The sequence below is a fragment of the Haliotis rubra genome, unplaced genomic scaffold, assembly GCF_003918875.1.
Source record: "Haliotis rubra isolate DU_JTF1 unplaced genomic scaffold, ASM391887v1 Scf263, whole genome shotgun sequence".
Lineage (NCBI taxonomy): Eukaryota > Metazoa > Mollusca > Gastropoda > Lepetellida > Haliotidae > Haliotis > Haliotis rubra.
The window spans coordinates 991,416-1,016,227 of NW_025766703.1; the positions used below are offsets into that span (position 1 = coordinate 991,416).

General features: G+C 38.7%; 1 protein-coding gene across 4 annotated transcripts in view; it reads left to right on the forward strand.

Annotated features, from left to right (window-relative positions):
• The window catches only part of LOC124280256, a 119,142-nt gene that overhangs the window by 26,199 nt on the left and 68,131 nt on the right, over nucleotides 1–24,812 (forward strand). For 2 of the 4 annotated variants that reach the window (XM_046716150.1, XM_046716152.1), the window contains exons 2-4: nucleotides 3,492–3,659; nucleotides 9,429–9,549; nucleotides 10,436–10,618. In XM_046716150.1, the coding sequence (XP_046572106.1) occupies nucleotides 3,567–3,659; nucleotides 9,429–9,549; nucleotides 10,436–10,618 (397 nt within the window). In that variant the 5' untranslated portion in view covers nucleotides 3,492–3,566. Of the gene's footprint in view, nucleotides 1–346; nucleotides 436–3,491; nucleotides 3,660–9,428; nucleotides 9,550–10,435; nucleotides 10,619–24,812 lie in introns of those variants that run through there. The other 2 variants (XM_046716153.1, XM_046716151.1) reach the window with 2 other exon arrangements.

A 24,812-nucleotide genomic window follows, 5' to 3' on the forward strand; every position in this document is an offset into this window, starting at 1 on the left:
CTTGATTTTACTCACAAATAACTGCAGTGGAAATGTCTTCTTCAAAGCAATTCTACAGCACAACCAACCTAAGATGATAACATACATGTTCAGGGCTAGTTAAAACAATTTGGAGCCCTGACTATGAACTTTTATTGTTGTTCACCTGTATTACCTAATAACATCTAAGTGTCCATACAGAAGCTCGACTTGATAACGTATATTCATGTTCAGGGCTGCTACTTCTAAACAATGGCCCTGAACATGATTTGATAGTTTCATACTTTGGTGGTCGGACTGTAGCATCTTTGTGTACCTCTTGAAAGAGAAGAGTTACTTTTCGTGGACACGCTACGATAGAATGTTGACTTTACTGCTGATGTTTGCAGTAAGTTGTCTTGTTGTGAGCGACAATATTTGTCCAGCTTCGGCCTGCTTGTGTTTTGCCTGGATGGGGTGAGAAATTTGTCTGTTTTCGGGGAATTAATTTGTATTGTGACATTTATCGTGGCAAAGTTACGGAATTAGAAGAGACTTATACTTGTGAGTGACAAGTTGAATACAGGAAGTTATTGATAGGTTGTGTGTAAAAGTTTGGAATGGCTGTTATAGATCATCTTCCTGCGTGTGATGTGAGTCAAGGGATCGCCTTGTATATAGTCAGTGGAGGATGTGTATATAGTCGTAGAGGCTGTGGGCTGTTCTCAGGACTCTGTGTAGGCAGCATTCCTCGGCATGAATCACTTGCTGCCATATATTCTCACAGTCACTACTAATTATTTCTTGTCTTAACTGGGGTGAATCATGAAATTGCTTTTGTGGGCTGCTGATATGTCACATGTAGCCTGTCAGAGTTGCTTCCCTTGGTGTTGGAAGGATGTGCTAGTGACTTGTGGTACTGTTTCTTGTGGGTTTGACCCTTAGTTTGTCATTGTTATGTAAGTTCGGTTTCACAGACAGTTTGATTTAGATAACCTGTACCACATTGACATACCTCACAAAGTGGGGATGATGATGATGATGATGATGATGATGATGATGATGATGATGATGATGATGATGTTGGTGATATTGGTGATGCAAATGATGATGAAGATGTTGATGAAGACGTTGATGTTGTTGATATGATTAATATTAATGATGATGTGAATGATGAGGATATTGAAGATCATATGAGAATGATGATGATGATGGTGATGTTGTGGTGGTGAAGTTGATGATGATGTTGGTGAAGATGTTGGTGATGTTGATATGATAAATATTAATGATGATGTGTATGGTGAGGATATTGAAGACGAGAATGATGACGATTATGATGATGATGATATGATGATATGAATGATGCTGATACGGATGATATGACTGAAGAGAATGTGAATGACATTCATCTATATATGAATGATGAGAATGTGAATGACATTCATCTATATATGAATGATGAGAATGATGATAAATATCTTGGTGGTAGCTATGTACCAAAGGTTAAATCACCTGAAGCAGTTTAGTATGTCTTAATAATTGATTGTCAGGACAAATGTATGTAAGTCCTTGCAGCGTCTCAAATGTTACATTCAGGTTTTCACCAATCTTGTTCCATACCTTTACTAAATTACACATATATACTAGTGGTGGTCCAGTTGATTGTAATAATCGAAGACTGGTCGTAATGACTAAACGACCAAGCAATCGGTCACATTTTGTCATAATCGAACACAAACAATTTTGGAACACTTCTTTGCATTGACAATATTTATCACAAGGTTGGTTTTGTTTGTTGCCTTTCATAAGCACTACAAGCTCGTTCCAAGTCATGATTAAAATTTATCTTGAAGACTCCAGGAAATTTATGTTCCTAACATATTAGTCATCCTTTAAAGACATGAAATTTGCCAAAACAACCGAAAAAAATACATGGTTTTTTTTCTTTATTTTGTGTACATTAACAAACATAACCAGGACAATTTGATAAATAACCAACTAACCGCTAACCAACTTATCAATTATAAGATTTTAACCAATTCACAACACTTATATATACACTCTTTAGCAATTTTCAAATTTTCACGTCCTGTGTTTTTAAACGTAGTATTCTTGTCATTTGAATTTGTGGCTAAATTTTCCTACAATAGCCAACAGCTGAAGGGATGGTGTAAATCCAGCTAGGGTCCATGCAGGTAGAAAAAGTAATGTAAGTCCCCATGGTTCCTAGTATGGTGATCTACCTTAAGTTGTTGGCGATCTATAGCCTGTTCTTATATTGTATTGTCTTCGTAAATGAAATAGTTTTACATGTTCATGCTAGTTTTAGACTCCATCTGTGATACTCTAGTTATTTTACAGTCCTTCGCTGACTGATTATTTAGCAACTTTAATATATTATTTATGTAAAACATTTCTCGTCACGATATGGCTGAAATATTGCCGAGGTGACGTTAAATTCTAACTCACTCACTCACTCTTTAGCAATTTTCAAGCCATACACCTTCCTTGCTGTGAAGCAGTGAAACATTCCACTAGACGACCATATTTTTGAGCATCATGTCAGTCTCATTTTAAACCCCATTGCCAATGGTGTAGAAGATTAAGCATCTCCCTCAAGGGATGAAGGTTGGTGGTTGAATCCCTGGACCATAATTCCGAAAAACGTCATATGGTATCAGTCATTGTTTTCCTGTATGAGTGTCTCAGATCTGTGGTATATGGTTTTGTCGAGTGTGGTACAAGCCAGGACCGGTCAGGGGGCGGTGGGGTAGCCTAGTGGTTAAAGCGTTGAGCTCGTCACGCCAAAGACCCGGGTTCGAATCCCCACAAGGGTACAATGTGTGAAGCCCTTTTCTGGTGTTCCCTGCAGTGATATGGCTGGAATATTGCTAAAAGTGGCATTAAACCAAACACAGTCAGTCAGTCAGGACTGGTCAGCTTGGAGTTGTCTACTGTGTCGGAGTGGGTGTCCTCTTGTGGTGATCTAAATGAAATAAGCGAAAATTGGCCGCAGTGACCAAACGACCAAGCAATCGATCACATTTCGATTTTGGACGTACTATTTTAGTGTTTGGAAATTTTGACGATGAAACATATCTTAGAAGTTGTCAGGTTCTGAAAATATGTATAATTTTTAGAAAACTCACTTCACGGACTGAAACTCATGACTGAAGTTTATGTCCATGATATATTAGCCATCACTTTAAAGTTGCAAGTTGCATCATTTTACATTCGATGTGAAGTTTGCAAATGCAATTTGCGCATTTTCTAAATATAACAAAAAAAAACCAAAGAACTACATTTTACTTATCTGCAATAACAACCTGAGTAGGAAAATCTGAAAAATGACGCTAACCCATTTTTTTTATGATTGCTCATTGGTAACAAACCAATCATCAATGGCTGACAGTAGGTTGGTGCCATGAAACCAATTATGCAAGTCACTGTGTTGAGCTTAGCCCTATTTTACGATGACGCGATTCAGATGATATACTGTTCACTCACTCACTCACTCACTTTTGCTGTTTCAGGTAGTGTGAAGCTGCACTGCAGCCAACAACGATGTAGTCAATGAAGTCAACATTCCTGTCTCAATCGGCGCCAACATGTCCAACGTCAAACTTCACAATGACGTCAACGCAAACCATAACCATATCAACTGTAATACTTCCCTGAAAACTAATAAGATATTAGCACAGGTAATATTTTCCTTACAACTGATTATATATTAACACAGATGATACTTGTCTTGAACAAATTCGATATTTGCACAAGTAACATTCTCTTTAAAACTAATAACATATTAATACAGGTGATACTTTCCTTGAGCAAAAAAGATATTAGCAGAGGTAATACTGTCTTTGAAATTGGTAAACATAGTCTCTGAAATGAACATATTTTACAGAAAGACAGACATTATTAAATTATCTTACTAAAATGAGGGATACATTCAGAGACTAAACAAACCTGCAGACCTATCAATCAGTCAATCAATCAGTTCATCAATCAATCAATCAATCAATCAATCAATCAATCAGTTCATCAATCAATCAGTCAATCAATCAGTTCATCAATCAGTTCATCAATCAATCAATCAATCAGTCAATCAATCAGTTCATCAATCAATCAGTTCATCAATCAATCAGTCAATCAATCAGTCAATCAATCAGTTCATCAATCAATCAGTTCATCAATCAATCAGTCAATCAATCAGTCAATCAATCAATCAGTCAATCTGTCAGTCAGTCAGTCCATCAATCAATCAGTCAATCAGTTCATCAATCAATCAGTCAATCAATCAATCAGTCAATCTGTCAGTCAGTCAGTCCATCAATCAATCAGTCAATCAGTTCATCAATCAATCAGTCAATCTGTCAGTCAGTCAGTCAGTCAGTCCATCAATCAATCAGTCAATCAGTCAGCCAATCAATCAGTTAATCAGTCAATCAATCAATCAGTCAGTCAATCAATCAATCAATCAATCAGTCAGTCAGTCAATTAATCAGTGAGTCAATCAGTCAATCAATCAATCAATCAATAAGTCAGTCAATCAATCAATCAATCAATCAATCAATAAGTCAGTCAGTCAGTCAGTCAATCAATCAGTCAGTCAGTCTTGCTACACCAACGTCCCCCACTGCCATGTTACTATTCATTAAACCCAGCAATATTAAGCTTCTAGAAAACAGCCCTGATTCCTACCAGAGTAAATATGTATCAACCGAAGAAAATACAGTAATGTTGTATGTCACCTTGCAATGTAATCACTAGTGATGCGCAATATAACCGGTTTACCGGTATTTACCGGTTCAGACATGAAAACGATACGTATTGCGATACGTTAATCGGAAACCAGTATTTTGACATGCATTCGGAAAACTTAGTAACACTCGGAAATCTTCGGATATTTCCGTTTTTTAAGTTGTTCCTTTCCTTTTTTTATTTGTGCCAAATATTATTTACATTTGTTTTTTGTCATGATTAAAAGCTTTTATTAAATCTTAATCAAGCATAGTGATTTTGTTGTGTTTTTGCTTTATAAATCAAGCATTAACTCGATTATAAGTAGTTTTTTGTTGAAAAAAACGTCTTGCAGTATATTGCAATACATATCGCAATATACGCTTTTGCATCGCAATATATTGCAATATGAAAATTCTCTTCTATACCCACCGCTAGTAATCACACATGTTGCCTAAGCGAGAGGTCATGGCTCAGTGTGAGCAGGTCGGGGATCTGTCTGGGTCTTGAGGGTGGTAGGAAGGCTGGCCATGTGCTGATACTAAACAGTTCAGGCAGTTAGAGATTAACTGATAATTACCTGCTTGTGAATGGAACTACAGAAATCTAGACTTGCCACATCAGGCCTACCAAAGAAAACTTTTCTACTGTGCAGAAAAACGCAGAAAAGCCCACATCAATCATGGAAATAGCAAAATAAACATATACTTCGCTACTGAAACAGTAAAAACGGCAACGAAAAGCTATGCAACTGCAACATTTTTATATCAGCGAACTTTGATCTCTACTGCGGATGCGCATTACGATCCACACTTCTTTCAATTTTCCGAGCAGCCGTGAATCGCCTGGCATAGAAAAAGTATTAAATATGTCGAAATAATTGCTGTCAATCATTTCATACGAATGGAACGTAAACTAAAAAAGTGTGCACACAAGTATCATGATGATAAATGCCAAATAACACAACAGAAATACTTAAAAAGGGAATGTAACTTTTGTCCAGGCTGGAAAATGTCAACATGCGGTCGAAACTTCCTCTTCCATGAGCGCATGCACAAAATCGAAGTTGCAGGCTCTTCATATTTTTATGCAGTTTCAGCAATTTAAAAATGCCGTTTATACTGTTTAAGTAGCAAGGTATTATGTTCATGTTGCTATTTCCACGATTGATGTGGGCTTTTCTGCGTTTTTTTGCACAGTGGGAAAGTTTTCTTTGGTAGGTCTGTGTATATTCACCGACAAATTGGATCTAAGCACCTTCTGGATGTTATGACATTGACTAGCATTAGCTATCCTGGATTAGACTAACGCTTACGAATATCTATAATCCTGATGGAAACAAAACGTTCTAAATTGAAAAGGAGCGAGGTGAGAGATGCTGAGGAATCTGAGGATATCTGGACTTGCTTCATTTACGGCTTTAGCATGCAGGGAGGGATGGGTGGAAGGAAAAATAATGTGGTTCAGGGACAGGAAAAAAACAGTTTATTAGAAGCAGGTTCATTATACATACATACATACATACATACAAATACTTGTATAGCGCCAATATCCGTAAACCGCTCAAAGGCGCTTTGGCTCTAAGATGGTCTAGATATCACATAGAGTTCAAGTGCTTCAGCAAAGAGACACGTCTTTAGATTTGATTTAAAACAGCTAAATCTGGTTGTGTTCTGAGGTGAGATGGAAGATTGTTCCAGAGATGAGGGCCAGTCGTCTCGAGTGACCTGTCACCATATGTTTTTGTCCTAGTCACAGGAATTGTCAAAAGACACTGGTCATTTGATCGGAGGTAACGTACATGAGACCAGGGCCTGACTGTCGTCACTTGCAGCTTGGGGGTCCATTTCAATAGATCAGATTGTTGCTGGATTCCGGTGGAACATATCTAATCCCTACACCAATTTGCTTTTGCAAAACGTCACTCCATCCTTCCAGAGCCTACAGACAATGGAACCTCTAGTGGCAGTGCAGCGCCTCTCCTCCACCTGTTTTCCCTTGAGGGGGAAAAAGAAGGGGGGAGTGTGCAGATATATCCAAACTCAGCAGTGGTTCACTATTTTGGACTGTGAGGGAGGAAACAGGTTATCAGTAAACGGAAGGATGAGGATCTTTGAAGAACCTTATCTACTAATATTTATCATCAGTAAGTGGAATTATTATATCCGCTGCAGTTTATTACTCCAGTTAAGTAATCTACGAGAAGACTTGAAATCACTTACCGGAAGTGACGTCATGAACCGGAAGTGACGTCATCAAACAGGAAGTGATGTCATCAAACAGGAAGAGATGTCACAGAAACCTGTTAAAATGAGAATCAGTCAAATAGACTATTACAGAACCGGATATGACGTCTTGGACCGGAAGTGACGTCACAGTCTTCTCCAAACACCAAATATTGCTCCCTCACGAGTATGATCCTTCCCTTTAGGTAATTGAATACTGGAATATCCAGGGAATGATCTAGGTAATCCATATATATTACATTTCATCACCTAAGTCATAGTTATTATCCCCCGCCGCGCGGATAGCGCGAAGCGGGGGATATAGTATTAGGTTCCGTCTGTCCGTACGTACGTATGAATTGGAATATATTAAGAACCGTTCACTAGATTCTTTTCATAGGGACCTGTGTTCATCACGCTATAAGAAAGGACCAAGTCAGGTTTGGTGACCTTGACCTTCATTTCAAGGTCACAAGGGGACTTTCATGTTTTACCTGCATGTTAAGCTATCTCAAGAACCGTTCACTGGATTTTCTTCATATTCAATACCAAACTTTATCCCGGGAAGGCGCAGGGCCCAATCAATTTTGGTGACCTTCATTTAATTTTCAAGGTCACAGAGACACTTTGAAGATTTCAGCATATTAAACTACATGTTATGCTTGTCAGCGAGATACCTCAAGAACCGTTCACTGGAGTTTCTTCATATTTGACACCAAGCTTCATCCAGGGAAGGTGCAGGGCCCAGTCGATTTTGGTGACCTTTACTTAAGTTTCAAGGTCACAGAGACACTTTGAAGATTTCAGCTTGTTAAATTGCTTAAGATAGTCAGCAAGATATCGCAAAATATATTCACTGGATTTTCTTCATATTTGACACCAAGCTTCATCTAGGGAAGGTCCAGGGCCCAGTCAATTTTGGTGACCTTCACATAATTTGTAGGGTCACGATGACACTATGAATATTTCAGAATGTTAACCTGAATTGTCAGCAAGATATTTTAAGAACGGTTCACTGGATTTTCTTCATAGACTTTCAAGACCTCCCTTGAATGTTTTTCAATAAGCAATTTCTTTAGTACTAGTTTTGCATATTTCATACACTATGACATTCATGTCAAGGTCAAAGTCAGTCTTGAAAATATGTGTGTGTTTGAACAAGAGCAAGATAATTGTTTTGTTGACATTTAACTTCATCTTAAACTTTCATTACTTTATAAGTTTGATTTGATAATTTGTGGCGGGGGATTATGTCACCTTAGTGACAATGCTTGTTCTAATTGTTATGTCATAGACTATAATGGGATAATTAGTGATATTGCTGTATTCATCATCTGCATAAACCCTCCTTCCTAATGTGTGATTCTGGCAACCATAATCCAGAGGGAATGTTTACGCCTATAATTAGGAACAATTACATGTATTGTTAGTAATTATCAGTAAACTTACCTCTGGATTATGGGATCTAATGCCCGAGCCAACCTCCCCACGAGGAGATGCAGAAGATGTCAGTTTTCTTCAGAAAAATCATGAGAGGTTTACAACAACTATGTTGTGATGTAACAGCTAAGGGAGATAACTGCATAACTCTTTTAAGCATACCACTAGGGATAGCTATGACTTAGTTAACATTTTCATTTCCATTCTGTATGTGTCTGTGGAATCCACAGGAATAAGGCAACCATAATCCAGAGGTAAGTTTACTAATAATTACTAACAATACATGTAATTTGTTCCTGATAATGTTAAAACTCACCCAATAAGCGTAACTTTTGATGTATTGGTCAGAAGAAGATATATCTTAAAACTGATGAAATAATTCTGTTAAAACTGATGACATAAGATATAAATTACTATGTGAAACTGATGACTTATTAAGAAGGTGACTTGACATGATAACACAGGTATCACTATTTATTTCCTTTAAACTGATGAGATATTAACACAGGTACTACTTCCCTTGAAAATGATGAGATATCACTACAGGTACTATTTCCCTTGAATCTGAAGAGATATTAACACTGGTACTATTTCCCTTGAAACTGATGACATATAAACACAGGTGCTATTTCCCTTGAAACTGATGAGATATCAACACAGGTACTATTTCTCTTGAAAATGATGAGATATCAACGCAGTTACTATTTCCCTTGAAACCAATGAGATATCAATACAGGTACTACTTCCCTTGAAACCGATGAGATATCACTACAGGTACTATTTCCCTTGAATCTGAAGAGATATTAACACTGGTACTATTTCCCTTGAAACTGATGAGATATAAACACAGGTGCTATTTCCCTTGAAACTAATGAGATATTAACAAAGGTACTGTTTCCCTTGAAACTGATGAGATATGAACACAGGTACTACTTCCCTTAAAACTGATGAGATGTTAACACAGGTACTATTTCCCTTGAAACTGAAGAGATATTAACACAGGTACTATTTCCCTTGAGACTGAAGGTGAGCTGCTGTCTGTAATGTAGTTTTTGTCCCCAGGATGTTGCCGTGACAGACAGAGAGTCACAATGCCGTCAAGGTTCGCGGAGGAGCCACATCTGGTCAGTGTGGGAAGTGAAGCGATTGTCCACTGCGGTCACTATACACCCTGTGCATGAAGGTATGTATCCTTGCTTCAGGTGATAAATCCAAGAACCAAGTACTGTTTTTGACATATTTAATAAGCGCCCCTATTAGGAATGTGTTGGATGTGGAGCGCCAAAATTCAATCCGGAAATCGATCGATGTTGCAACGTGCCTGTTGATTGACTGTTTTGTGTGATATTAAACCACTTTCTAATTACTGAGAAGTTTAAAAACCGCAAAATTACTATAAGGACAGATTTGTGGGGGCTAAAAGAGACTATTTAAATTTTTCAATTTTATGGGGTAAAATGGTGACTTGAAAAGGTTACAGCAAATTGCCATGTGAACAGTGGTAACATTGCTTATCTTACCTGTCTTCATCCAACTGTATTGCAGTTTTACCTCGTTGTATCTCGATTTCTTCAGTTGTAACCCATGAAGATCCCGGTTAGAATTGATCTTCAGTAACCCATGCTTGTTGTAAGAGGCGACTAACAGGATCGGGTGGTCAGTCTCACTGACTTGGTTGACTTGTCGTATCCCAATTGCGCAGATCGATGCTCATGCTGTTGATCACTTGATTGTCTGGTCCAGAATCGATTATTTACAGACTGTCGCCATGTAGTTGGCTCATTGCTGAGTGCGGTGTAAAACTAAACTCACTCACTCACTCTTCCGGTTGTATTGCAGTTTTACGATTTTGTATTGTATTTTATCTTGAGTTTAAGCCTGTTGCAGTTTATCTCAATTGTATTGCAGTTTAACCCAATGTATTGTATTTTAACCCATTGAATTACAGTTTGGCTTGGTTTTCTATACTGACTGGATAACTCCCTCTACTCAAATCATTTTTAATCCCACATTTAACATTGAAAGGGTATTTTTCACAATTTGCTTATTTTACGTTTTCTGTTTTTAAGGGCGGACCAAAATCGGAACAATATTTGCAGACATTCCACAAGACATTGTGATAGAGGGTACAGGGGTGGAGGCGGACCACTGTTACCTTGACAACCATAATGGCGTCATAACGTTGACACCTCTTGCTAGGCAGTGCTCTGTCGATGGAGAACCTGTAGAGAAAACAACAAGACTAGCACAAGGTCAGTCCACTGATTGCATGTGACAAAATATCTTACTCTGATGACACGATGTTGTATGATATTGTATTGTTAAAGTATTGCTTAAAATGTTTTTGGCTTTGATGGAGGTTTTTATGCAGTGTGGCGGTCACCATTGTATAAGGCAGTTGGGTAGTCTCGTGGTTAAAGCGATCGCTCGTCACGCTGAAGACCCAGGTTCGATTCCCCACATGTGAAGCCTGTTTATGGTGTCCCCTACTGTGATGTTGTTGGAGAATTGGTATAAAGCGGTTTCCAGCAATATCACAGCTGGGGACACCAGAAATGGGCTTCACACATTGTACCCATGTGGGGAATTGAACCCGAGTCTTTGGCATGAGGAACGGACGCTTTAACCACTAGGCTACCTCACCGTCCCCTATCCATGTCCATCTGAGGCATGGTATCTTGGTGGCTGGCAGTATAATCAAGCAGCTACATTAGGCAAAACTAGTACATGTAGACACTAGTGGTGTTCCGATTAATTGAAATAATCGAAGATTGGTCGCAGTGACCAAACGACCAAGCAATCATCACATTTTCTCATAATCGAACATAAACGATTTTGGAACTACTGTTTTAGTCTTTGAAATACTTGACAATGGAACATATTGTAGTAGTTGTCAGGGCATGAAAACGTGTTTAATTCTTAGAAAACTCACTTCGCTAACTGAAAAGCCATGACTGAATATATTTTTTGAAGACTCCAGGAAGTTTATGTTCATGATATATCAACATCACTTTAAAGTAGCAAGTTGCATCATGTTATACATATCTGCACTAACGGCCTGGATAGGATAATCTGAAAAATGACGCTAACCAATTTTTTTCAATGATTGTATGTTGGTAATGAAGCAATCATCAATTGTGATATTTCAACCAATTCCCAACACTAGCAGACACACACATGTTGCTTAAAAGAAACATGAATGCAGCATTAAAACACTGGAAAGTATTGAAATCAGGGTCAGTACCCTTACTGCTGCTGCTGATGATGAGTGAGTTTATAAAGCACTAAAATACTCCAGGTAGTAAGTACAGTACAACCAGAAATTATTGAGAATTTAAGATTGTAATTTTTAATTTTTTCACTCATTACTCACGTATTAAATGTGAATATTAGCAGTACATAACTCTAGATTCAAACACAGGTAAACAGCATTTTGTCAAGTCACCATGGGCAGCAATGCAGGCTTCAATGCGGCGGGGCATATTACTGATCAAAGCAGTTAGAAAGTCGTGGTCCATGCTGTCCCAATATCGGACCACCTCTTCTTTCATTTCAGCAATATTTGTCAGATTTTTCTTATTGACACTTTCCTTCATAAGCCCCCAAACAGTTTCTATTGGATTTCAGTCAGGGCTATAGCTTGGCCAATCTAATAATGTCATATTTTGGGCCCGAAACCAGGCCTGTGAATGCTTTGAAACCAGGCCTGTGAATGCTTTGAAGGATGTTTTGGGTCGTTGTCTTGCTGGAAAATCCAAACATTTTGATGAGTATAGACACAGTATTTACAACAAGTAGGAACAAGGAAATCTAGCAGTGATAGTATTTTCGGAAATGAAATGTCTTTCAATGAGAGTTGTCTAGGGTTGGGAAGAGAGTTTCAGAGCGAAGGAGCTGCATAGCTGAATGAGCAGTAGCCAGATGACTTCAGATGGCGGTTTTGTATCTCCAGAAGATCAAGATATGCTGATCTTAATAATCTTATGCTGTTCTCACAGAATTGTGCTGGGAGAGTGTGTCACATAGGTATTTTGGCGCAGTCTTACTGAACAGCATCTGACAGAAACACCAGTATATTTGCACAACCGATTCATCAAGTGCTGGATGGACTATATCATAGCTGTCAGAGGAGACAGACTTGTTTGTTTCATAAATAAACAACATGTTCTGATGGGTGTTTGACATAATTGGGTCATGTTTGAGTGGTAGAGGTAAATAAATGTTGGCGGCTGTGATGATAACTACGACAGGACATAATAACAGTCACCATCTCTGACTGGTTCAGCGGTTGACCTGGGATTGACCTCAGGGGGGTTGTTTTAACAGGAATGTTAGGGCCATGTGATTGCTACCAGGTGTGTACAACTAGAACAGTCTTGATATTAATGATGATGATGATGATGATGATATTGATGATGATGATGATGATGAAGATGAACTAGCAAACGTTCTGTTGTGAGTGTTGATCTCTCCTCTGATATACATGTAATTATTCACCCTGACTTTTCACACAATTCCTGATCTTATCTTGGACTATTCACCAGGTGCTTGAGTCCTGGACTGTATTCACCAGGTGCTTGAGTCTCGGGCTGTATTCACCAGGTGCTTGAGTCTTGGGCTGTATTCACATGGCACCTGAGTCTGGCTTTTCGCACAGTTTCTTAGTCTTTTGCTATTCACATGGTACCGAGTCTGGATATTCGTCTGACACCTGTGTCGTGTTCCATATCCATCTGGTGTCAGTATCTGGAACAGTATTCACCTGTGCTATGAAAATCCCCCACCTTGTGTAAAACCATCTGTTTTTTGGTAAAATATTGTTTATACTGACTAATCCAGACTAGGACTGACGGTGCCCCAGATGTCCGCTGTCTGTCGATGTTGTTGTGGTCCGGATGCTGGAGTCGCTGTTTACACAGCGTCCATACTTCATCTCAGGTGGAGCTGGAGGTAGTTTAGGAAGCAGGAAATGGCTCTACAAGAACCATGCAGAGTTTCCATACAAGTGTAGGATATGATGCTTGTCAGTCTGTTTGTCTTGAAGGAATCATCCCCGTTATTGACATACGCTTTTGACTTTGCGACTTGCAAATGCCCTACATGCTTTAAGAACAAAGTTTCAAGTGTCATTTATGGTTGGTTGATTGTTGTTTAATGCCGCACTCAGCAATATTCCAGCTATATGGCGGCTGCCTGTATTTAATCAAGTCTGGACCAAACAAACCAGTGATCAACAGCATGAGCATTGATCTACGATGAGTCAACCAAGTCAGGGAGTCTGACCACCCGATCCCGTTAGTCGTCTCTTATGACAAGCATGGCTTACTGAAGATCAATTCTAGCCCTGATCTTCACAGGTGGTGTCATTTATGGACATGAAAGGTGATTTTCAACCTGACTTTGTTGGCTTCTTGTTGTCATTATAAAGCATTTCTTGATAAGGGGCGGCGGGGTAGTCTAGTGGTTGAAACATTTGCTCATCAAGCCGAAGATCCGGGTTCGATTCCCCACATGGGTACAATGTGTGAAGCCCATTTCTGGTGCCTCCCACCGTGATATTGCTGGAATATTGCTAAAAGCGGCGTAAATCCACACTCACTCACTCACCCTCTTCACCATAAAGTTTGTAGCTACTCATTCTGATTGTTCAGTCAGAGGCGTTCCTGCTTTCAGCAGCATCCCAGCAACAACAAAACTGAACCAGGGACTTGAATGACAGGGAACTTTATAACCACTTGGCTACTCCACTACCTATAACCCGGGTTCGATACCCCACATGGGTACAATTAGACTATCAACTAGTCTCTGAAATGAACATATTTTACTGAAAAATGTTCATAGTAAAAGAAAATATAATATAATGAAAAGGAGCCCTGAGACTTTCTTCCTGAAGCTGAGGAAATCTAGACTTGACACATTTTCTAGACTTGCGTGGGCTTTCTTGGATATATTTGCTTCAGGGTCTGTATGACAGACTAGGGTACAATGTGTGAAGCCCATTTCTGGTGTCCCCTGCCATGATATTCCTCGAATATTGCTAAAAACGTCATAAAATCCAACTCACTCACTCACTCACTCCACTGCCTATGTTGCTCATAACATCAATCTACCCGTGAAGGTGAAGGTTATAATTGATCTTCAGTAACCCATGCTTGTTGTAAGAGGCGATTAACGGGATTGGAGGGTCAGGCTCGCTGACTTGGTTGACACATGTCATCGGTTCCCAATGGCACAGATCGGTGCTCATGCTGTTGATCACTGGATTGTGTGGTCCCAGACACGATTATTTACAAACTGCCGCCATATAGCTGGAATATTGCTGAGTGTGGCGTAAAACTAAACTCACTCACTCACTCATTCATAACATGAATCACTAGGTTTACTTCAGATATGCTGGGGGGCGGTGGGGTAGCCTAGTGGTTAAAGCGTTCGCTCGTCACGCCGAAGGCCCAGGTTCGATTCCCCACATGGGTACAATGTGTGAAGCCCATTTCTGGTGTTCCCCGCCGTGATATTGCTGGAACATTGCTAAAAGCGGCATAAAACCGAACTCATTCACTCACTCACTCAGATATGCTGGAATTGGGTTTAGTGGGTGTTCAAGAACAAATACATTATTCACTATTTATTTAAACCTCTTCGTGACTGGTGCTTTGACATTACATATATTTTGTATTCTGCATTAACCCCCTGGCTGCCGAGTTTTTTTTCAGGCGCACATTTTCATACGGTTTGAAAAGTGAACGTTGTGCGAGAATTGCGCTGGCGTGGTCCTGGATCTACGTACGGCTATAAAATTACACAGAAATGTAGAATATTAAATTTCCTATCCGTTGGTATAAATATAAGTGCAACTACCTCGGCGGTTTGAGAAATAGACACTGCTAAATGTTGTCCAATTTTTTTTTATGCGTTAAAAAACAGTAATTTTATCCGCTTTTTATGGCGCACCGATAAAAGCACTGTGCTCTGAGAATTTTTAATGTGGCATCTTTACGAGGAAAGTGTTAGCGAAGAAAATACAGCTTGATATCTGAGCGACATAAGTGTATATGAATTGGGTTTATGTGCTTGTGCATAGCGTTATAAGCTCAACATTAAAATTACTTCGCAATAAATGTCAAAAATGGATTTTCTTCTATGGCGTCAAAAGCGGCGACAGAGGTCATACACATATAATGATAAGGGGGCATAACTCCGTTATCGTAACACTAGGTCCATGTAACTCAGATCACTTGGGAGAATTTGTTGTGGATCTGGGACGCTATATTTTCGTTATTTTATGTTCATGGTGAACCAAACTATCCCAATTCAAAGTTCCCCAATGTGGCGGATGCAGTTTGGTAGTTTCACAATTTACAAGAAAAATGACAGCGTATTATTACATGTGAAAGCACGTAATAGCGATTTGGATGGCCCTATCCGATATATAAGTTAGTTCTTAGATTCCCATATTGTCCTGTTTGTGTAGATGTATTTTGACTAATTTTGCATCGTTATTACCAGAGTACTAGCCATATCTTCAAATGTAATGAAATTGCTGAAAATAATACACCATTTTAGTTGACGTCATTGCTTGTTTTATGCATTTTGCGACGTCGGAAAAAGACGACACTGGTATGCTGTTTAGTACATATCTCACCTAATTTCCTTTAATTGTGTGAAAGGTCTCGGCTTCTATGTCAGAATTTAAGACTCTTTAGACAAAAGATAAAATGACTGATTTTTGCCATTTAAATAGTGTCCTGAATATAGACAGTTTGACTGTGTATCTTTTTGTGAGAAACACGCGCACCTGTTTGGCATCAATTTAACGTAAATGAAAAATAACATTTCACAACACCCGAATATTTTGTTTAGGATAAGAATTTTCTTTGTTTATGATTATGTAGCTATTTCTCTTCATAAGTATGCAATGGAAGATGCAAAAAGATAGCTTTCTATATATGGACCTAGTACGTACTATATATTAGAATATGGATGTAAGATTTGTCCAAATTAAGACATGACATGGTTTATATATTTTTAAACAATTTTCGTTATAAATATAGTTAGAGTTTGATATCCTGTCATCACAATATTTTTAAATCGAATATGAATTGATTATATTATCGAAAACAATGATAGTGAATTATAAAAGCGTTTCCGACAAAACGCTACACCTGGCCAATCAATTTACATCATTGTTTTCTGTATAAACCGACACACAAATGTGCAAAAAACAAGACAATTCCTTTAAATATGTGTGCATATACATTTCATACCATATATAAATCATTTGCATTAATATTATCAGTTTTACTTATAAGGTTGAATTAAATCGCCGTTCATTAACCTGTTCATGTGAAACTGCAATATTAGTCAAATGCATTGAATATTGTACATCATCGAACTAGCATAATTGCAGTTATGGCTACGTTTGATCTTCTAACACTTGTGTAAAGGTTTAGAATATGGTGTATTGCACTAAATATGTCAATTTCCTATGTAAATATGATTCAAACAATCAAAAACTTTCAAAGAATAAAACACCGTAAACCCTATCGCATGCGTATGATATGATATTGAACAAGGCTAAATGTGGATACTGAAGTCAGTTTCATGAAAAAGTATCTGAACTATCATAAAATATACACCATAATACTGACAGTGTAATCGGAAGGATTGGGCGATTGTGTTTACTTCGTGTTCAACCGACCTTCACCTCAAAGAAATTGCCTAATATGTACAACAATGTTGACGTATGACATCACTACCGCTGACCGATTTCTTACAAAATGGCGGCTTTGCTGACAAGGGTACACATGATTTTGCGAGGACCCTTCCATTGATTCAGGGATCGTTTGTCCATAAATATGAGATGTAAGTAATCAGAATGATTCTGACTATCTGTGTATTGTTATATGTTTTTATCGTTTTCACTAAAAGTAAGAGAAAAAGACAGAAATCCAGATAATTACCGTTGTCGTTCTGCGTGATTTTCCGTCAGTCATGGCGTCCGCTGCACGGAAACTTTGACAATTTCTTATGAATTATCAAATCATTGCATTGTATCTATTTATAATTTCCTATTTCTTGCTCACGATACTCTTACCATGCATATTCCAAAGGTATTGAGCCATTGCAAGCAATGAATAGGCGGATGAATGTTGGAAAATTTCAGAAAATGCTACACAGTGTAAAATAGGTTTTGTCTTTGTTTACATTTGAACCTCCGCGCAGTCTTCTTCGAGCACAGCGTTAGTTTTCACACCAAATATGTTTAGATCTCATTTTATCTAGACAGTTGGCATTGGTGACAAAGACCACTTGCAGTTTGAGTCTAAAATGTATGGGGAGTTTATTGATGCATTTTTGAAGCTGAATATGAAATATCATTGATGTAATAGTCTCAATACCGACCTTCGAAGCGTGATTTTGTAAACACTATCCAATATGGCGGGCGGCTCTCACGGCGTTAGTGTAAGTGCATTTTCGAAAACATCCCAACCGATTCTAGATTCATCGACAGCGTTTCAGAATTTTACTTAGCGATTTCATGTAAAACTGATATGAGTGATCATTAATATGTTATTTTTTGAAATTCAGTACTCCCAGTAATTATCCGGTTTTCACATTTCAAAACATACAGCAAATAACGCTGTGAATCGCGATTTCGTACTGTGTCAAAAATGGCGACATTTTCGATGAAGCCTATTTTGAAAGGTCATTTTCAGCACTTGAACTTTGTCTAAAATAATAGTGGGTGGTATCAAGAAACAGGAAATTTCCCGAAGAATTCGAAACTGTGAAGTGTATTTGTGTGCGTGGGATATTTTGATTTTTATTGGACTTGAAATTGAGGGTTGAAGGGGAAGGACATATATGTCCCTGTGGCATCCAGGGGGTTAAACTCACTCAGATAAACTTCAGCTATGAGAAGTTGAACCTATCTGTCCCGAAGGGGAGAGATTGTTGATAATCATTATGCCAATTCATTTCACAGCAAACCTTTAATATGTCTTCATTAAAACGTCTTTTTGGAAAAACAATTTATTTCACTGGAACAAATTTGTTTCAATTATAATGTCCCAGCTTGTGCATGACTTCCTGTTTAAATCCCCTGTTGCCATGACAACAATCCCATCATGCCTGTTGAAATGCACAGCACCTCTGTCTAACACTCCACAGCTGTTGGTTCCATTAAATATAAGAGTCGGAAGTTTGGTATGGTTCACTTACAGAAAATGGTGCCAAAATAATTGAAGACAATCTAAATCTCACCTGCACAAACGTTCCCTTCTTTCAAAATAGGGTGTCGACTTTGGCACTACAATGATTATCTTTGTCATTCCATTTCCCCGGTTGCTATTGGTAACAGGAGCCATTCTTTGATGCCTTTGTTTGAAGATCTTGCTCTTAATGGGAGATTACATAGCAAAGATATTTCTGTTTCAACTGTGATGCAAGATGAAAGAATGTATATTGTTCTGTGATCCATTTTGATCATTTTAGTCAAGGATTGTGAGGAATTTTAATGATTGCAATGTCTTCTGATTACATTCCTGTTATGTCATATGAATTTTTTCACATTTAGAATCTCTATCATAGAAAGATGAAAGCAAAATAATGTGAAAAAAGCAAAACTTTTAAGAAACCATAAACCTAATATGCATAAAAAGGCATATTGGCAATTAAACGCATATTTTAATTATTTTTCATTTTTATTTATTTTCAATGTTTTCGGTTGCTGGACAATTAAAAGTGCAACATAGGTTTGTCTGCCTTGGATTAAACTTGTTGAATGTAAAAAAGTCATTTTTTTATAAACCTTACATTCTTCCTCTGGTTCTATTTGAGAATTAATAATAAAAAAATCTGTTAATGATATTTGTGTGTAAACTAATTAATTTGCTTAATAAGGTCTAAAACTGTAATAAGTGCACTTGAAAGTTTGTAATATTTCTAGATGAAATATGATGTAAGTTGATCATGTGTTGAAGCTGTTTATTGAACGTTGATGGAAGCGAGTGGGGTTAAGGTTTGTGGCAGTCAGTGCCCCTTCCATTAGGAACGTGTTAGGTTTCAGGTTGTAAAGGAAAAACACATTAGAGGGTGGGATAAAAAGAAGGTATTAGAAGGATGAAGCTGGGACGTGCAGTTGGAGGCTGATGGGGATTTCTAGAATAGCCTCTGTAATAACTAGACCCCCAATATTCCATAGCTTTGATAGTTTTGCAGTTTGTTTTCTGGGTTGTTTGACATATAAGTGGGTGGATGGATGGAAGGATGGATGAGGGGAAGGATGGGGATGAATGAAATGAGGGAGGGAGTGAACAAAGGAAAGGATTTTTGAATGAAGGGATGGATGAAGGAAGGATGGAGGACAAGTGAATGGCAAGGGGGAATCAAGAAGGAAGGATGAATGAATGAATGGCAAGGGTTGAGTGGTGATGAAGGGAAGGAAGGATGAATGAATGGCAAGGGTTGGATGGGTTGAATGGATGAATCAAAGGGAAGGAAGGATGAGGGATGAATGAATGGCAAAGGGTTGAGTGGTGATGAAGAAAGGAAGGAGGATGAATGAATGGCAAGGGTTGAGTGGTGATGAAGGGAAGGAAGGATGAATAAATGGCAAGGGTTGAGTGGTGAAGGAAAGGAAGGAGGGATGAATAAATGGCAAGGGTTGAGTGGTGATGAAGGGGGTTGAGTGGTGATGAAGGGAAGGAAAGGATGAATAAATGGAAAGGAAGGAAGGGTTGAGTGGTGATGAAAGGAAAGGAAGGAGGGATTAATAAATGGCAAGGGTTGAGTGGTGATGAAGGGGAAGGAAGGATGAATGAAGAAGGGGCAAGGGTTGAGGGTGAGTGGTGAATGAAAAGAAAGGAGGGAGGAATGAATGAATGGCAAAGGGTTGATGAATGAAAGAAAGGAGGGAGGAATGAATGAATGGCAAGGGTTGAGTGATGAAGGAAGGACGAATGAATAAGAGAATTCAGTAATGATTCACCCATCTCACATTCACCTATCCCCTCACTCACTCACTCTCTCAACACACATACACTTAAGAACTAATTCTGATCTAGAATTATCTCTGTTAAACAAAAAGGAGTTCAGGTCTAGGTCCACAGACTATGGAATGGTAGGTGGGCATGGTAGGTGGGCATGGGATACCTGAAACAGGTGCTCATGAAAGATGAGGACCAGATTAGAAGGGAGCAGGTAGTGGAATTTGAGGCAGGTAGGTGAAATAGATAGTCACAGGTGGCCTTTAAGACTAATCATTGGAATAACCTCAGTGGAAACCGAGCAGCATTTAAGTAACCTACTCATCTACCGTATAGACGAATGTGGCATTGACAGGTATGGACAGGTACGGATGGATCGGGCAGAGTGGTTTCTGGGATACTTCTTGAAATACAACAGCTGGACCAGACTTCTACTGGGATACCAGAGAGAGAATCTAGCGTAGCTACTGGAATGAGAAAACTTGCCTTGGACTGACAATTTTCAGTCTTATTGGTCAAAGGAAGTGTTCCATAAAGCTGAGGCAGTGGGGTAGTCTAGTGGTTAAAGCGCTCGCTCATCACACCAAAGATCCGGGTTTAATTCCCCACATGTATACAATGTGTGAAGCCCATTTCTGGTATCCCCCGCCGTGATATTGCTGGAATATTGCTAACAGTGGCGTAAAACCATACTCACTCACTCACTCTGTAAAGCGATATTAGCAGTAACATAACTCCGGGTTTTCACTCACTCACTCACTCACTCACTCACTCACTCACTCACTCACTTTGTGACACCTGGATTATCATCTGAAATCTATTATTTCGGGTAATAAAATATGGCGCTGTTACTGTCAAGGCTTTGATAAGAGAAAGTAAACAGCTGTTTTGAGTAATTGAGCAATTTTATACAAATCAGACGTCTAGACAAGAATTATGGGTAATAGATAAGAGTAATAATGTTGACGTATACAAAACGTGTCACGTTGATGTCTAAGTGTAAGTTTGTTTGCAATGTTCCAGTGTTTGAGTCGATTAAGCAAAGGATTTAAGTTCCTGGACATGGACTGATGAGTTTGGTATTACGCTTTTTACCCCAATCGCCTCCGACTTTTGTCAATCAATATTCCAGCTTATTGTTTTATTGTTTGATCGGCATTCTAGAAGTGGTGAGTCAAAAGTGAAACATACAACTTTATGGATGACAACTTCTGGTTTATTGCGTTAAGCGACGTTTCGATGTAGATTCTTACATCGTTATCAAGCTAAAAGTGAGTACAACCAAATAGTGAGGAGCATATATACATGGTATGTTGTGACAAACAGCAGATTAACATTAACAACAGAATGTAATAGAAATAACAAGTGGTACATAATTGGAAGAGCCAGAGCCTTGCTTAACGCAATAAACAAGAAGTTGTCATCCATAACGTTGAATGCTTCATGTTTGATGTCTTGTCAGTGTTTGTTCACATCCTGCCCCTAGTCTGTCGTACAGACCCTGAAGCAAATATATCCAAGAAAGACCATGCAAGTCTAGAAAATGTGGCAAGTCTAGATTTCCACAGCAAAGTCTCAGGGCTCCTTTTAGTAATATTATACGTTTTTTTACTTTGAACTATTTTTTCTGTAAAATATGTTCATTTCAGAGACTACTTGTTAGTCTATCCTGCCCTGGTGGGTGTTCATGTACAATAAACTTCTCATGCACACACTACGCACTCACTCACTCACACACTCACTTATTCACTCACTCACTCACTCACTCACTCACTCACTCACTCACTCACTCACTCACTCACTCACTCACTCACTCACTCACTCTTCTTTGATAAATCATATCCTGCAAAGTTCCTTAGTCCGAGACACTAAACACATAAAAAGTGAAAGCAAGAAAACTTTCATAATTTTTCTGAATTCGGATTTATGTTTGACCATACTGTGAGACAGATTACTCACGACTCAAGAACAACAATATTGAAGTCATCATACCAAGTCAATAATATTTCAACAATCTAGATTTGTTTCGTTTCTAACTAAAATACATACACTCAAGTATAGAGAATGGGAGTCAACCCAACAAAAGTACTTGAATCTGTACTTTACTAAGAAAGTGTAATCCCAAATATAACATGTTACATACTTTCCAGTAGACTAACGACTAGTCTCTCAAATGAACATATTTTATAGAAAAAACAGTTCATAATAACAAAAATAGAATATAATGAAAAGGAATGCTGAGACTTTCTTCGAGGAAATCTAGACTTGCCACATGTTCTAGACTGGCGTGGGTTTTCTTGGATATATTTGCTTCAGGGTCTGTATGATAGACTAACTGTCCAGTGTCCTTAGTATATCAGTAAATATACAATTTAACACGAAATCTTTAAGAAAAAATATTTCATTTCCCGAGACTGATACCATTTAAGAGCAGCAATACTCAGACCTAAATTTACTGCAGACTTGCGTCATATGCGCTGCTCGGTAGGGGAGGGATGATTCCATTAAGGGCTGGAGACTAACTCAACATGGAGTCCCAGATCTGATGAGAGCTGAAGTGCCAGGAACTATCAATAGAATGGAAGCCGTTTCCAAGAGGGAAATTATAGGCTGAAATCCACACCCATTCCCTTTCAACACGAAAGACTTGGTTCTTTTCGAGTCTGGGAGACCCTCAGTTACAATTTTGATGGTCGAAAGTAGAAAATGATTGCAAAATGTGCACCCTTCATTTTATCTTCCTGACTTTAACTCATCTGATCTTACAACACATGTTCTGAAGGCGACATTAAACCTTGAATCACTGACACTTTGAGCTTTCAAAAGAGGGTTTGGGGATGAGATTTGTATCGATGAAATACCCTTTGCTAGTTCCAGCTGCTAAAGCAGATTTAATTTTTAAAAATTAAAACTCTGAGTCGGAATATTTTTCAAAGAAAAATGTCTCCCTACTTTGTAACTTTTATGATAGATCATTTCTTTTTTTCAACTGTCTGAAGCATAGATATATTTTTTCAAGAATTTTTTGTTGTTGACAATTTCATTTTTTTAGTACGATCCTGGACTCTGAATTTGAAATGTTGGTCCCTTGGGCAAAATTCAATCTTCAAAATTGATTCAAACTGCAAAACTACTGCATCCCCAGATCTCAAGGTGTAAATTTTTGCAGCCATTTGCATAGTAGTCCAATATTTTGTGTCCAGTTGAAAGACCTGCACTCAATATACAGTCAAGTCACTATTTATAAGAATACACCACAACGCAAGACATCTCAGAACAAGTGATGTTGTTCTGAGACAGACTGAGATAATAAGTCCTATCTTTTCTTGCATCAAGTGCAGCATGGAAAAAACACGGAAACTGTCGTACCTGAACAAGCCAAACACAAAACATGTACATGTATAAACACATCTAGTGATGCATCGATGGGCTGGAACTGATACGTGTTGCACTGTCTGGGTATAGCATGCCAGGTACTGGTAGTCTGACCTGTGGCTCTAGGCAGAGCTGAACTGTGCATGTGATATGTGTGAGTGAGTGAGGTAAAGAGCGACATGGTGATGAACAAATGGAAGGATGGATTGAGGGAGGGATGAATGAAGGGAAAGATGGATGAAGTAAGGGGAGGATGGACAGAAGGATGAATGACCAGAAGGATGCACAGAGGCATGAAGGGAGGAAAGCATGGATGGATGAAGGGAAGGATGGATGGATGAGGGAAGGATGGATGGAGGGAGGGATGATGGGAAGGATGGATGGATGAAGGGAGGATGAAAGGGTGGGCAAGGGTGGAAAAGGATGGGATGGATGAAGGGAAGGATGAAGGAATGTGGATGGATGAAGGAAAGGATCAAAGGAAGGATGGATGAAGGAAAAGGAGGGATGAAGGGATGATGAAGAAAATGATCAAAGGAAGGATGGATGAAGGAAAGGATCAAATGAAGGAATGATGGATGGATGAACGGAAGAATGGAGGGAAGGATGATGGATGAACAGAAAGGATCACAGGAAGGATGGATGAAGGGACGGATGGATGAAGGATCAAAGGAAGGATGGATGAAGGGAAGGATGGAGGGATGGATGAAGGATCAAAGGAAGGATGGATGAAGAGAAGGGTGGATGGATGGATGAAGGATCAAAGGAAGGATGGATGAAGGAAAGGGTGGAGGGATGAAGGGAAGGATGGATGAAGGGGAGAATGGATGAAGAGGAAATGAAAGGAAGGATGAAAGGGAAGGATGATAAAACAAAGAATGGATGGAGGCAAGAAGAGGATGGGCGATAAATAAAGGATGGAAGGATGAATGAAGGATTTTGGGAGCAATGAATGGAGGATGGGAGGAAAGTTGAATGAAGAAAAATACAGATGGAGGGATGAACGAATAATTTTAGGAGTGATAAATGAAGGAGGCTGGTAGGATAAATGATGTATGGGGTATGCATGGAGATATTGAGAAAT